General features: G+C 43.0%; 1 protein-coding gene across 6 annotated transcripts in view; it reads left to right on the plus strand.

The window, feature by feature from the left end:
- LOC117206021 (receptor-type guanylate cyclase Gyc76C-like) overlaps window positions 1-14,114 on the plus strand; it is a 100,540-nt gene that overhangs the window by 47,340 nt on the left and 39,086 nt on the right. For 4 of the 6 annotated variants that reach the window (XM_033444976.1, XM_033444978.1, XM_033444979.1 and 1 more), the window contains one exon: window positions 10,410-10,845. In XM_033444976.1, coding sequence (XP_033300867.1) covers window positions 10,453-10,845 — 393 coding nt within the window. In that variant the 5' untranslated portion in view covers window positions 10,410-10,452. Of the gene's footprint in view, window positions 1-10,409; window positions 10,846-14,114 lie in introns of those variants that run through there. The other 2 variants (XR_004487328.1, XR_004487329.1) reach the window with 1 other exon arrangement.

Here is a 14,114-nt window from a genome sequence, read left to right on the forward strand (position 1 = left end):
TGTTGATGCGACTATGTCGACTAAAGAAAGTTATTACATCGACGTTTGGGATGCTTCGTGAGTATAGCGAGATTCGTTTAGCGTCAGAACGAGGAGGATTGGATGATAAATTTGTCCTATTTGGCTGCTGCTACTTGCGCGAAGCTCTCACGTGGCGTATGTTATTCGCAAGAATCTGCTGTTTTTTTTTTTTTTTTTTTACGGCCATGCGCTCCATTAAACGTTTCGAACCTTGCTGTTTGGACGAATATTTTTCGCAGAAATGATCTTTTTTTACTAGCTGTTAATCCTCCGTAAACCCATGACCGCTGTATTTCATTTCATGTGCTTTGGCTTTGATGTATGAAACGTATACTTTTGCGTTAAAATTTTGCAGAAATATGCCAATACAAGTGCGTTACTAGGAGAATAGGAGAAGAATATAAAAATACGTTTAAATGATAAACACCTTTGAAAAATACTGTTATCAATTAATAATATACTAAAGTAGGAAAAAATTAAAGTTGCATATCCGCAGTATCGAGCGTAAAAGGGTCGATTAGGAAAATAAATGACTTCTCGGTAAAGTCTTTCGTCCGGTTTCAAGTAGAGCAAAAATTTGTAGTAATTAATCGTTCGATGATTCGTATTAGTTAGCCGATCAAACTTCGAGTACGTTTCCCAGAAACAAGAAGGAATCGTATAAAAAGTGAGTCACCGTAACGTCAAGATAATCGTAATCGCGAATGCGATAAACAGAGTCCAGTTACTCGATGGCTATTCATAGTCGCGTTCTTCGTGCGGAAGAAGTTTAATGTTTAGTCTTGTACACTGCAAAGACACAGTCTCTTACGCAGTGTCTCCTCGTAGGGTAAATAGATCGTTGAGCGTACAGTGTACAGCTATTCAATTATGTTAGGGACAGACTTTAACGCAGACTGTTTCCGACCGTTGCTGCATGTTTGGGCAAGTGCCAGCTTTTCGATGCACGGATACGTATCGTCCACGGCAAATCGCTTCTTTGTCTCCAAAATTACACGCGGACATCGTTTACGATCTTTCTTTGAAGATAGTCCGAGTTTTATGACTCGTAGATGAACAAACTTTGTCATGTTGCAATGGACACGTATCGTTCTCACGCACATACGGATAGAAATAAACAGATAAAGATGCAGATATAATAATACGATAACGTTCTTCATCGGATATGCATGAATCGTGCAGGTATACGTTATTGTTGTTAAATGAAAGATTTTGCAATTCTATTAGCATCGTAACAAGGCGCGACTGTCGTGATTATATCGATGAAATGCGAAACCGGACTAACAATGTGTATTGAAAATGAAAAGATATTTCCTGCAAATATACAGGGTGGTTGGTAACTGGTGATACAAGCGGAAAGGGGGTGATTCTACGCGAAAAAAGAAGTCGAAAATATAGAATAAAAGTTTTTCGTTTGGGGCTTTGTTTTCGAGAAAATCGACTTTGAATTTTCGCTCCGTACGCGTGCATTTTATCACGTCTCGTTATAACGGATCTCACTGTAGATTTTAAAAAAATTTAAAAAAGAATTTTATTCTATATTTTCGACTTCTTGTGCCGCCGGTTACCAACCGCCCTGTATACTTAATAGCCATGTTAAACGTATAATAAATGTTAAAGATAGTCCCATTGAATATCGATGCTCGTTAACTTAATGAATAATTAATCGTTTAAATATCGTTATAATCTCTATGCAATGTTTCAGATATTTTTTATACTCTATCAATAATGATGATAGTCAGACCTCGTAACAGTGCTAATGAAACTTCAATATGTTTTGTATAATACAAATAATATACATATTCACAAGACGTGTCTACATGCTGTTCGAATACTTTCGTGATTCTGTGCTTACCTAATCGCGAATACGTGAAGAATTCGTTTTTTGCTTTGCCGGTAACAATAATAATAATAATAACAACAATAAAAAACTGTTTATCCGATTGTGTATACATTCTCATATAATTTAATAAATTACTGAAACGCACGTGATACGATCGCAAGAAAAAAGAACTCTTTGCATCGACTAAAACGATCCTCGGCGTTTCTGCATCGGTTACACGTTGATATCCGCATGATCGCCACGTGCCATAGATATCCGCGGTGCTTACTTACTTTCCACGGAACAAAGTTCACGTGGCGGAAGCGGCGACACTCGTTAATCCTCGTTGAAATTCATTCGCGTTGACAACTCTGACGAAGATATTCGCCGACTTCTCTCACACCTAGCGATTTTCCAGATTCTAGAATCTCTTAGCATAAACCTGATTGTTCCAGATAAAAAGTTAATAAGGTCGTTAAGAAGCGCGATATAAGAAGTGTTGCAAAGAATTTTGCAGTCGACGCGGTCGTTTCTTAACAAGCTCGTAGAACGATCGGCCGGTTTATTGGAGCAACGTAGCAGCAACGAAACATAAATTTCTACGTAGCCGTGCTCCTCGTGTTTCTGCTATTCGTGTGTGCACAGGGCCGTATCGTCGAAGTTGCAAACTCATTAACGCGTATAATCCGCCGTTTCCCGATTACGGAATCCTCTTCCACGAGATCCTCGGTCGTGGCACGTATAAACGTCTGGAAAAAAGTAACATTATTAATTCAACGTCGTATCGACTGATGTGATACGACGACTTTTTGTCGCAATCACCTTGCGTTTAAAAATAACCTGTCTATTTTAAGCTCACGTAACATTTCCGTCGTTATCGAGTCGGTTGTCGGACTTTCCGGGCAATTTATTTGCGGTGACGTTCGCTTTTATAAGAACGCGAATGCATAATATCGTTTCCTTTACTTCGACAAGCTCGCTACGTGTTTGCTGAAACGATTGTAGTCCAATCGCTTTTCCGCATTCTTCGCTCGATAGTTTTCCAGGCTGGCCGGGTAATCGACGTACCGTCGATCGAGAACGGATATCGATGTTAATTATTTTGTCGTTGTTTCGGCGCCACACGATTATAATTCTCTGTGTCTTGAATATACTTGACTCTTCGCCTTTGTGATTTATTTTAAGAATACACGTGTTTCTATCGAAGTTTCACGGCTGATACAACAATCGCAAATACATTATATTCGATCGATTTTATAAATTGGAAACGAAATACGAGTAGGTAAAATTGGAACGAAAACTGGCTATACGCTATCGACTGAAGATGCGAAATTATTACGCGTTAAATAGAACACAATGATTTTTAACAAAAAGAAAAAAAGGAATAATTTTTGTTAATTTCAGCATATAGTATACTTACCAGGATAAGCGTTATAAGGCAAGAAATTACATTTCGAAACTACGTTAAGTGGATGCGGGTCTGACATCGCGTGGATTAACAAGAAACAAATGAGCAAATTGTAATTCTATAGACGCAATAAATAAACTGATTAAGAATCTTTGATTTACAGAGTATTTCTTTTTTTACAGAGGATTTACAGAGTAAATCTAGTTTCTGAAAACGTCGGTCTTATCCTATAACGAGTATAGATTCGGTATTAGGAGACAAGAAGTAGCGTCTTGAAAATATGTATGTAAATGGATGCGGGCCTGAGATCGCGCGAAACTGGATGCTCGTAACATTTAGCAAGACTTATCTCTCCAACATACTCCGTCGATTAATTTATTTCACGATTCACGTGTAATTCGTTACATCCTCCCTAGAGAAGAGAATCCAGTGTTTTTCATCGCATCCACGATTGCATAATTAATCGAAGAAGCGAGTAAATTAACAGAGCCAGTCGGTAAGACCTAGCAATTAGAGGTCTTCTTATTTCCCCCGGATCTATGTTTTTCGTACGCGTGTGCTCGTCGTTTTTGATTTATACAGGCTCGTCTCGCGTAAATGGCTGACTATTAATGTTCGTATTTAATCGAACAGACGCGTATCGCTCGTTTATCAAGTTCGCGGACGTCGATGCCTCGATCGAGCCCGCACGATAATCGACCTTCTCTTTTCAACGTTCGTTTTTTCGTTTACAGGCAGAAAGCCACCATCCGCGGAATTCGATCCGCGTCGAATTGGCACAGAAATCGCAAGTTAACGCGAGACACTTTATCGCAGATCGCAGGCGAGATCGGCTCGCGAATTAGACGCGTTAACACGAAACGGAAAGACTCGTCAATTAGTGTCAGCGACGAAAAGATCTTAACGCGCGCCGGTATTTAATATTCCGCTATGAAGTACTAATTAAACTAGCGTCCAAGTTAAGTCGTGAGATTCCCGTAATTTACACCTGCTGCCGCCGAGATAATAGGTATACGCTTATTTAAGTGCTCGGAATGCCAGCCACGTGCTCCCATCTTTAGCTTTTTTTAGACACGATATTGAATAGAAGAATTGCTTCGAAAAAGATAGACTTAGCAACGTTTGAAAATTACTTCGTTCTGTATCGGCGGTTTTACGAACGATATTCGCTTCGATTTTTACTTCGGTATGTCTCGTTATTTCTTCTCAAGTTTTCTTATTTGTTTTATCGCTTTTGCCATGGTCGCTCTTCTCTCTTTTCTTTTGGAGAGAATTAATTCAAAAATTTCCAATGCCGAAAGAATTAATTTAACACGTGTGACGGTAATTCGTTACGTATACCTGTGGAAAGCGCATTTATCCTACGCCTACGTATCGGCGTTCATTCTATTTATGCGCACTCACTTCGAATGTCAAAGCTACGTCGTACACGAGACAACACCGCAAAGTTGCTGCACACAGTACTGCACATGCATATTCGTGTTATGGCGGATCGAAGTTTATAACGCAACAAATACCACAAGATGTTACAACGATTATCCGTCGGAACTTGCGAGAACGACGCACGAGCAGTTTTATACGCAGCCTGAGGGAATCCGAAAGAGCGAGGAGGCTCTCGATTCGATCAAAACACGCTCGCCTGTATAACAGTTTGTTTTCCACACGTGATACGTGTAATACGGGTTCTAACGCGCCTCGTCTCTACAGTATATCGTGTTACAAGGGGTAATTGAAGAACGATATGCATATACGTTGTACGAGATGTGCACGCGTGGGCATTGTCATTATCGCAGCCACACAGTACATACATTAGAGTGTTTCGTGTCGATATAATATATCACATTACTACTGTAAACTGTTCAGGGGTGTGGCTCTTGTTGGTCACCACAGGATATCTCGATATACACGCGTCGAACGTCGTATCGTTTACTGCGATTCGCGATGCGTTTCTAGTACTTTCTTTTTTCGTTTCTTCGCTTAAAATCGTCTAGCAATGGACTCGACGTTGAACTTGCATTAAACCGTGAGTCATAAGGAATAACGATCGAGTCTCATTCACAAGGAAATATAGGAACTATACCGGTTTAAACGAGAAAATTGCTTTATTAATTTCCTCCGTAACACAATGATATTTCAATTTCCATTTTATTAACGCTAAATACTATCGTCGGTATAGATAGACTATATCGAACGTTGACAAAATTAAAGTGGACAGAATTACTACAAAGAGTGCAACCATTCCAATTCCACGTAAAGTCGCGAACGATTAATTTGCATATATGTATATGACTGTAATTTGCGATCACGATGATCATCGCATTAAACGCTCGTACGATCCAAGTCTTTTTCGGAAAGTTCGATCTTTGACCTGGTAATCGATTCCTACGCGGCATGATCAAACATCGACGCTGTTAGCCGACGGTGGAAGATCAATAGCGCGTTCGTGTAGGCCAGAAAAGCGAGCTGCAGGCTCGGAGAGAAGAGTTATCACTGTTTATCTAAACGATATGCACCGCGAGTGTTGACCCTGGGTTGCGTAAACGCATGCCTGACGCATACCACCGGCCATAGCACGCCGATTTGACTTCCTGCCTCGATTCCGGCCGTTCGCGATCCGCTTCAGCTACGATCAACTTTGCGCAAAAGGTAGTGGAAACGCGTTAGAAAGAGGACCAGTCCGTGCGATTCCAAGATTCCATTAACGAGACGCGACATAGAGACGAAGAAGTGTCACGATGGAAATAGAATAGATCTTACATACTTGGCTTTGCGTGATGTCTATCGAAGGATGTCGGGCTTAAAGATGTCAACTAGTTTTTTACACATGGATCGTATATAATCGTCGCTCGAAAAAGAACTCGTTCGTGGGTGGAAAGTAAATTCGAAGCTCGAGTAAAACCCGAAGACTCGACGAATCGGTATAAAAATCTTGACGACGTTATGATTTATTCGTTTCGTGCTATGTACGGTAAGACTTGGAATAGATCCTTTTCGATTTTGCGTACTGTATTTGAAAGAACGCGGCGAGTTTAAAAACGCCAACTAGATATCTAGAATTGGATCACGGTAATTGTTATTTGTAGAAAGACTCGTTGATTTGAGAGTAAACGATAACGATATTGCGCAATAAAATCAGGCCAAATTTAAAGATAGTGTCAGTAAGCGTTTGAAAGACGTATCGAGTTATCTTAGGTAATCGAAAAGCGACGTCATTGACAAATAACGTAAGTATGCGGTTCCACGTTGCTATTCTTAGAGTTTTATCGGACTGAATTTACTTTACGTATCAAGTCCGCGTTAAAAAGAACGTGTTTGCTTTTTCGGTCGCTTATGGGAACGTAACGGTCTCGAGGTGAAAATAAATTTGGCTGGAACGATCGTACTATTCGCGTGACGACGGCTTTTTTCATCTACTTTTAGACACACACGATCGTAATTTTATCGTTTAACAAGGAAGTTCGTTCACGAAGAAGGATAGTTTTGTAGGTTTTAGTGTGAAATTTGCGATGGTTTGAATGTATCGAGACAGTTTAATAGCTAGGTGGGATTTCTCCTATCGTCGCTTTACGATACGACGAGCAACTCAATTAGAGAAATACGATCTTTGCCAGCAAATATGGGCGTGACGTCGTTTATGAAATCATGGTGCCTCAATTATTTCGGGACATTGAACCGTGTACACGTTGTATCATATTCTGGTTATCGAGCAATCAAATTTCTGTAATAAAAACAATCGAAGTAAAAATCTCTAAGAATTTACTCGCGCTTCCTCTTGGAATTTTCCTTTCCATCTCTGTATAGATCACTGCATAAGGGTTTTTCACAATTTAAAGCAACATTGTAGTTGATCTTTTACGATCCTCGCTTAAAGCTCGTTATCAGCTAAACTACTATAGTGGTAGATGATTTTTTCTCTTTCTTAAACTCTTAGGAATAGATTTAACCTTAGAAGGAGACAAAAACATACCAGTAATTAGCGATTGAAAATTTGGAAAATTTCACGAGGCACGTCGAGAACGCGTATTACCATGAATCCTATCCGTACGTGTTAAACACGCTAACGAGATGCTCCAACAACACCTGAAAATAAATAGCACCATGCTGACGCGTCGTTCGTGAAAACTATCCACAACCACGTACCTACCAGTACCTATCCAACTATCGTCTTCGTTTTTACGACATTCATCGTCCGTACCGTGTCCCCTATCGTTAATTGAAAAAACCTCGACGGGGTCACGATCCTATCCGCACTTTTCAACCATTATACACGATAAAAATCATCAGAGAGAAAGCGTGTATGTCTCTTGAACGGATGATACATCGACGAAAGCCAACGTTCCGGCTGTATCCTTTCGGAGATGCGTGTAAGCGATTATTCAACGAGGTCGAAAATTTCCAGCCAAAGTATAGAACGAGGCACGAAGCTGCAGGAGGAATTGCGAAGTATTTTCTGCACAGTCGCCAACGTGGTTATCTTTATTATTATCGACGATGTTTAGCGCTAGATATCAAGTTAGAATTATATTCTAAAATACTTATCGAAGATTTCGATGCAGAGACGCAGCAAAGTAGCGGGTGATTCGGTTATTGCGAAAGGGTGTCGCCGAAGTATTTTCCGCGAGGTCGCCGATATTTTCACCCGAAGATTTTCACCACTGATTAAACGTCAAAGACAAAATTACGTATCGTCAGATCTGTCTAATCTGTCTTCGTTATCCTACTAAAACTATCTTTTTTCATATCATATTTTTTATATCTCCGAGGCTCTATAGCGCGAAACGAGATTTGTCGCGACAAAAAGAGCGATCCTGTCCGACAGTCAGTGTGACAGATAATGATACATCGTGTGAGAGGGTTCGTCAGCCGCGATCCGTCAGGGTAACGTCGTCCCGCGAAGGCGTCCCTTTTGACGCGTCTCTTTGCCGTCCCGTTAAATAAATCCACACACCGATGTACTTTCACCGGCGGCTATAATTAAATCCGAGTTAGAAACGTGGAACGAGTCGAAAGTTACACGGTACGCTTGGTGAATGACACCATGCATCACGCCAGGGGAAGACGTCTTTATTGTTGTCGCACGGAGGCTTCGTTGTAGGCCGTTGTGTAGCCGGCACACTCTCGCCTACGAGAGTCCGTGGCTCGTTACGTAATTGCAACAGGTGTGTCCCTGTCGACCCCGGCCACGTGTTTTTCCCCGCCGCGCCGCACCGCGCCGCGCGTTTCTCGACCGCTCGAACGCGGAATCGGCCCGCGCCATCAGACGACTGCGTTATTGTTCACCGGGAATTGATTAAGCTGCAAAATTGCACTCGTCGTCGAGAATATTTTTAAACGTCTTCGTGCCTGTTACGTGGTCGTTGTCACGCTCGTTACGTTTCGTGGCGCAGCGGTTCTTAAGTTATGGTTACAATGTGGACGTATGTTCTGACGAACTATCGTTTTGACAAGTATCGGAATAATCGAATATATCTACACGTACATAGATTCTGACGAGTGTACGTATTTCGATCGTCGAGCGTTTCATTCGATGAGACGTAGATCTTCTGTTCCGACCTGGTCGCTCCGAGTGAATAGATTTTGAAGGTTCGTCACGAGGTTTATCTTCTTTTAACGAGACGTTGGTAGAAATTTCCTCTGGATTTCGTTGCTTCGATATGTTTGCGTATTCGAGTTACCTGTGATTTATGACGAAGTCTACAAGAAAGACGCGTATCTTCGTTTAGCTTCTTAAGATACGAGAGTCGCACGGGAAAAACATGGTTATACTAAAGAAAAATCGTATGACAAGGGTTTGAAAAAAGAAAGAACAAAACGACATTGGCGAGCTACTTCTTTGAGATCATTCTCTCGGAATACACCCGTGAAACAATAGGACAGACGCGATTCCGCGTGCCCAGAGATCTTGTCCGCTGACGTATGACCATTGCGAATGAGTTGGATCGATGCGTTTGACGATAAAGCGGAATCATTCATGGATGCTCTTCGTCAACCGCAAATTGCCACGTTTTAGTCGCAGTGCTGCGCGTTTCTGACGTAAGATTTCCGGGAGATCATTGATATCCGATCTCCGACATAATAACTTAATGCGCAAAACAGCAGACACTTTGATGTTAGATGTGACTCATTTTTAGCAAAGAATTTAAGAGCGAGGTTATCGAAGGAAGACAAACGGTATTAATAGCGATTGATCTCGCGATCGGTTGGGAAAATTCTACGATCGGTGGCGGAATATGACGAGGATCGGAGCGAATTGGAAGGCGTGAACGCGTTGGAATCAAGGAACGTTTCTATCGTTTTAGGGATATCAGTTATTATTAGCCTCGCGCAGATGGCACACGCAATGACTCAGACGAATAAAGTGGCGACCGATGATAAGTGGCAGTTCAGTCAGGAAGATAGCGTCGAAATGACACTTCTAAGTCGAGCACTTGTATCTAATTGCGCGGCTTAGGTTAATTTTTCAAAATACTATGGAGATAAGCTAAAAATACACGAGTGCTGCACAATTCACCGATCGCGTGTTTACAACGTGTATTTGTTCATCGAGAAGTAAGATGATAAAGATAGAACGTGTAGATGGAGTATTTTTTCTCCATCGTACATATATTTTCTTGTTCGATGATTCAACTAATCGAGATTTTTATTTATCCGTTACAATAAATATACAAGTAATCCGTGTGTGAAGCCTATCCTGTCACATTTCACACCAGTGTGCTAATACAGCAGTGTGCTCGTAGAAAGTACGTGCAATTTGGTATTGCTAAAAGAGGAACGTATTCGAGTTCTACCACGACCTTGACGATCTTCGTGTTCGTGTAGCTTTTTCGTAAAATTCCAATTCGAAGAGAGGAGACATATTTTTAGCTAAATTGTACCCTTCGCTTTTTATCGCCGTATCGTAAAATATCGAACGATCTGCAAGATAAGAACACAGAAACGTTGAAACTTACCATTTAACCTGTCAACTGGGTTGTTTCTTCGCCAGAAACTTTCGTAGTTACGGCATTAAAATTTAATCAGGCCAAGTACCCGTGTTCTAACGTACCGATAGCACGATCGGATCCCAAAAGAGCGTAGATACGCCGAATATATTTCAGTTTATATAATACCATACGAAGAAAGTAAATATAACGTGAAAATGACAAATTGTGGTTGTAGGTGAGCGGGAGGGAGGCGGTGCTGACCGGTGGCGGCGGCGGCCATGCGCCCCGGCCCGCCAGTACAGCCGAGCCGCCGCAGGCCTCCCCGTCGCCAGGAAGTCCCTCAGGAACGCAATCGACGGCACCGGCTAGATCAGCCGCAACCGCTGCAGCCACGTTCATACGGGAACAGCTCACGGACCCTGCTGGTGTTGCTGCTGCTGCTGGCCGGCAGCCCTCTGGTCCTGGGCCTGGCCGAGCCGCCAGGGTTACCCGGGGCCGAGTGGCAGCAGGCGTTCTCCAGACATACGTATCCCAAATCAACTTCCACCAGGTCTATACAACCGAGAAAACAACAAAATCTTACCATTGGATACCTCACAGCCATCAAAGGCGGTCTGAAAGATCGTCAGGGTCTTGCCATTTCCGGCGCCTTCTCCATGGCCCTTGACGAGGTGAGTTCTCTTTTTCAATTCTTGCGTTACTGCGGAATCTTTATTTCCTGTACCCTGTACGACACGAGATGCGCTTGGAATACTCGTTTCGAACGTATTCGTACGATCCGAAGTTCGGGAAACGATTGTTCTTCCTATTTACGTGTGTACTGTGTACCGACGTTTTAAGAATCTCAACGAAATAACTTGAAGAAACGAAGAAAGCAACGGACAGGCCATTGAAGTAAACGTTGTTGCACGGAACAAGTATATCTCTCACTTGACGGCTAGGTAGTCGTATTTTAACAGCAGCGAATGTATAAATATTCAGCATATTGGTAAAGACCATCGATGTATTCAATATTCTGCCGCGATTTTCATTTTTCCACTCTGTGGCTACCAAATACTCGTAACTTTATCCAGCGACCGCTATTTCTCTGGAAATGGAAAGCATTAGGCTATAACTTATAGCCAATCTCAAGCATCAAGATACGACCATGCAAACGTTTATCTAAACACGCATTCCGCACGATCCTAAATATAACCTTCGCGCATCTCGTTAATACGTGTTCACGAACCCGATCAAGATAGCACAGCATGGTCAATGAAACACGCAACGGTTCAACGAAGCAGAACCTCGTTTCCACGCTAAGGCGCAAGAAGACGTTTCACCGAACGGTCGGCTTTTTTCTCGCTCGATTTAGTCCAACTCGTGGCTCGTTAGTTTCCACGTGTTCTCGCGTGTGTCACGGTACACGTGGAAATCGGTTGCAGGTTGAATACGGCCGGTGGGTTGTAATTACGGTAGCCGGTGGATCCGGACGCAGTTCCCACGTATAGGGGCCACGGCGCGCGGCGAATCCTGAACCGGCCGAAAAGTAAGGTCGGGCCAATATCGCGGGACCCCTGTCTCGAGGTTTTTTCCTGCGGGCGGTCAGCGGCAGGCAGGAGCGCGCAGTGCGGCGTTCCACGGTCTGGAAGGCTCGATAATTCATTGGAGAGGATCGGCGTGCGCGGTCGCGAGTGCGCTCGCGCTCACCAAGGACCGTGAGATCGTTTTCGCCGCGCGGCGAACCTCTCTTCTCTCGAATAAGAAAAAAGAAAAAGAGAAAGGTGCGCTCTCCGGCTGCAGCGGGAGCTGTGTGCAACGTGCGGAGTGACCCGGCATCTCTCTCCCCGGAGATGCCGATTCGTGCGAGAGTTTAAAAATACAAGACCGGCATTATTCGCCGGTCCGCCCACGCGTCCGCCGACGAAACTGCGCGCTCTCGCAACCGTGAGAAGAATTCGCTCGCGATCGAGAAACCTTCTCTCCTCCCTCGATCTCCCTCCTTCCCTGTGTCTACCTTCTTCCTCCTTCACCCCCTTTTACCTCCCCCTTCTTCCTCTTTTTTTTCTTTTCTTTCTCCGCTTTCTCATCTTTCGCGTGTACCTTCTTCCACTTTTGCTTCTGCTTCTGCTTCTTCTTCTTCTTCTTCTTCTTCCTCCTCTTCTGGTACCGAAGAAGGTTCGTTCGTTCGTTCTCTGCCTTTTTACTTACTTCGGGACCAGCCGACGCGCGCTCCTCTGCAACCTGCAACCGTAAACGCGTAGAAGGGGTCCAGGGGCTGAGAAACCCCTGGGAATCGTCGAAATAACCGGCCGATCGTATCACGGTCCATGTATCCGGTTCTACTCGTGGAAATAACAAGTTACGTCAAAGATGGATTGCGGTTACGCTGATAATTATTCGGGGATACTGGTATCTCACCGTGGCCATCGGGAACCGAACGTACGAGAAGCTTCTTTCTCGCGCCTTCTCCCCCTTTCCGCCACGTAAGTCGCGCCGTTTAAACCTACCACCGCGTGGTTTCCAGAATCGAAACTTTTTTCCATGCTTCCGTGTATGAAATTCAACGAGTGGATTTACATGTTGCATTTATCAACCGTTTATAGACTAACGATCGAATCGTTTGTAACAATAAAAATTTAGTTGCCGCGTTTCAATCGTATTTATCGAGAAAGGAAAGAAGATACCATACTCACAAGCGCAAAACTTTATTCGCTACGAATATTAATCGACTACAAATTTAAAACACTTTCGAACATAGTCCATTAGTTTGTTTATTCAAATTACTGGAAAGTTATATTTCGATGAAGAGTAGCTTTTAGTTAAAGATACGATATCTTGGAATGTTTGCTAAATCTTGTTGCGAATTCTACAAGTAGAATAATACAATGCCACAGTTACGAGACGTAGAATATATATATATATATATATTTATGCTTAATGAATCACGCTGTGGACGTATTCCAACGAAACCTCGCCAGAATTCGAAATACTTGAAACGTTCGATCGGTCGTCGATCGAAAGGAATAGGCGAGCACGAAACGAGTAACGAGCGGTGTGGTAGACGCACGTCGAAAGGTGCAGGAAACGAGCTTTGCGCGCGTTTATTTATGTACTTGGACACGCTACGCAAGAGTAAGCATCGCGATCGCAATGTCGGCCTCTATGCTCGTTGCTTTGAACATAAAGCTTAGCTCACACACGCGGATATTCGACTGCGTAGTTGGAAATACTCGCGTATTTTTATATCGAAAGAGGAAAGTCGCGCGAGTGAGGATATCGCGGTTATTTCTGTGCGTGGTCCGTTGCACGACATTTTTATTTCGTATCGGCTTCCAGCGACCGCCTCATAACGACGGAATAATGCCGGCCGTATTTTTAGCCGCGCCACGGTGAAAGTTTTTCCACGATTGGGTATCGCGACGTGGTCACGCTCGCTTCTAATATATTCGAATCGGCGAGATCGCCGATGGTCGAGAACCGCGTTGATCCAGATAGTTAACCCTAACGTTTTCCTCCGTATGACTCAGAATTTTAATTACGAGTCAAATGTTGGAATAGTTTCGTCAGCCATCGTACTTACGTTTCAATAGTTCTCGCGTATCGCGCTCTTCGCGCGAGTAAAATATTTCAAAATTTGGGAAGAGAATATCCGAAGGTACGGAAACGCGAGCAAGAAGCAGAGATACCGCGGCGAAGTTAAAGAGACGTTGGTCGAGTAATTAAGTTACTCGATACTGATAATTACGTCAAGTATTTTGAAGTCTTTCGAGGTACTGGTTGAATAACGAATAAAAATATCACGACGTTATTGGGTCGTTGGTTGGTAATTCATGACCTGGTTTCGGATCTTAATATTCTTGAAATCGACGGTTACAAGAGTATTACATCGCACCGTCTCGTCGTTCGCGCTTCTCCTAACCTTAATACATTCGATTATTACTTAAACGTAAAGAATCTA

The sequence above is a fragment of the Bombus bifarius genome, unplaced genomic scaffold, assembly GCF_011952205.1.
Source record: "Bombus bifarius isolate JDL3187 unplaced genomic scaffold, Bbif_JDL3187 scf7180000007996, whole genome shotgun sequence".
In the NCBI taxonomy this organism is placed as follows: Eukaryota; Metazoa; Arthropoda; class Insecta; order Hymenoptera; family Apidae; genus Bombus; species Bombus bifarius.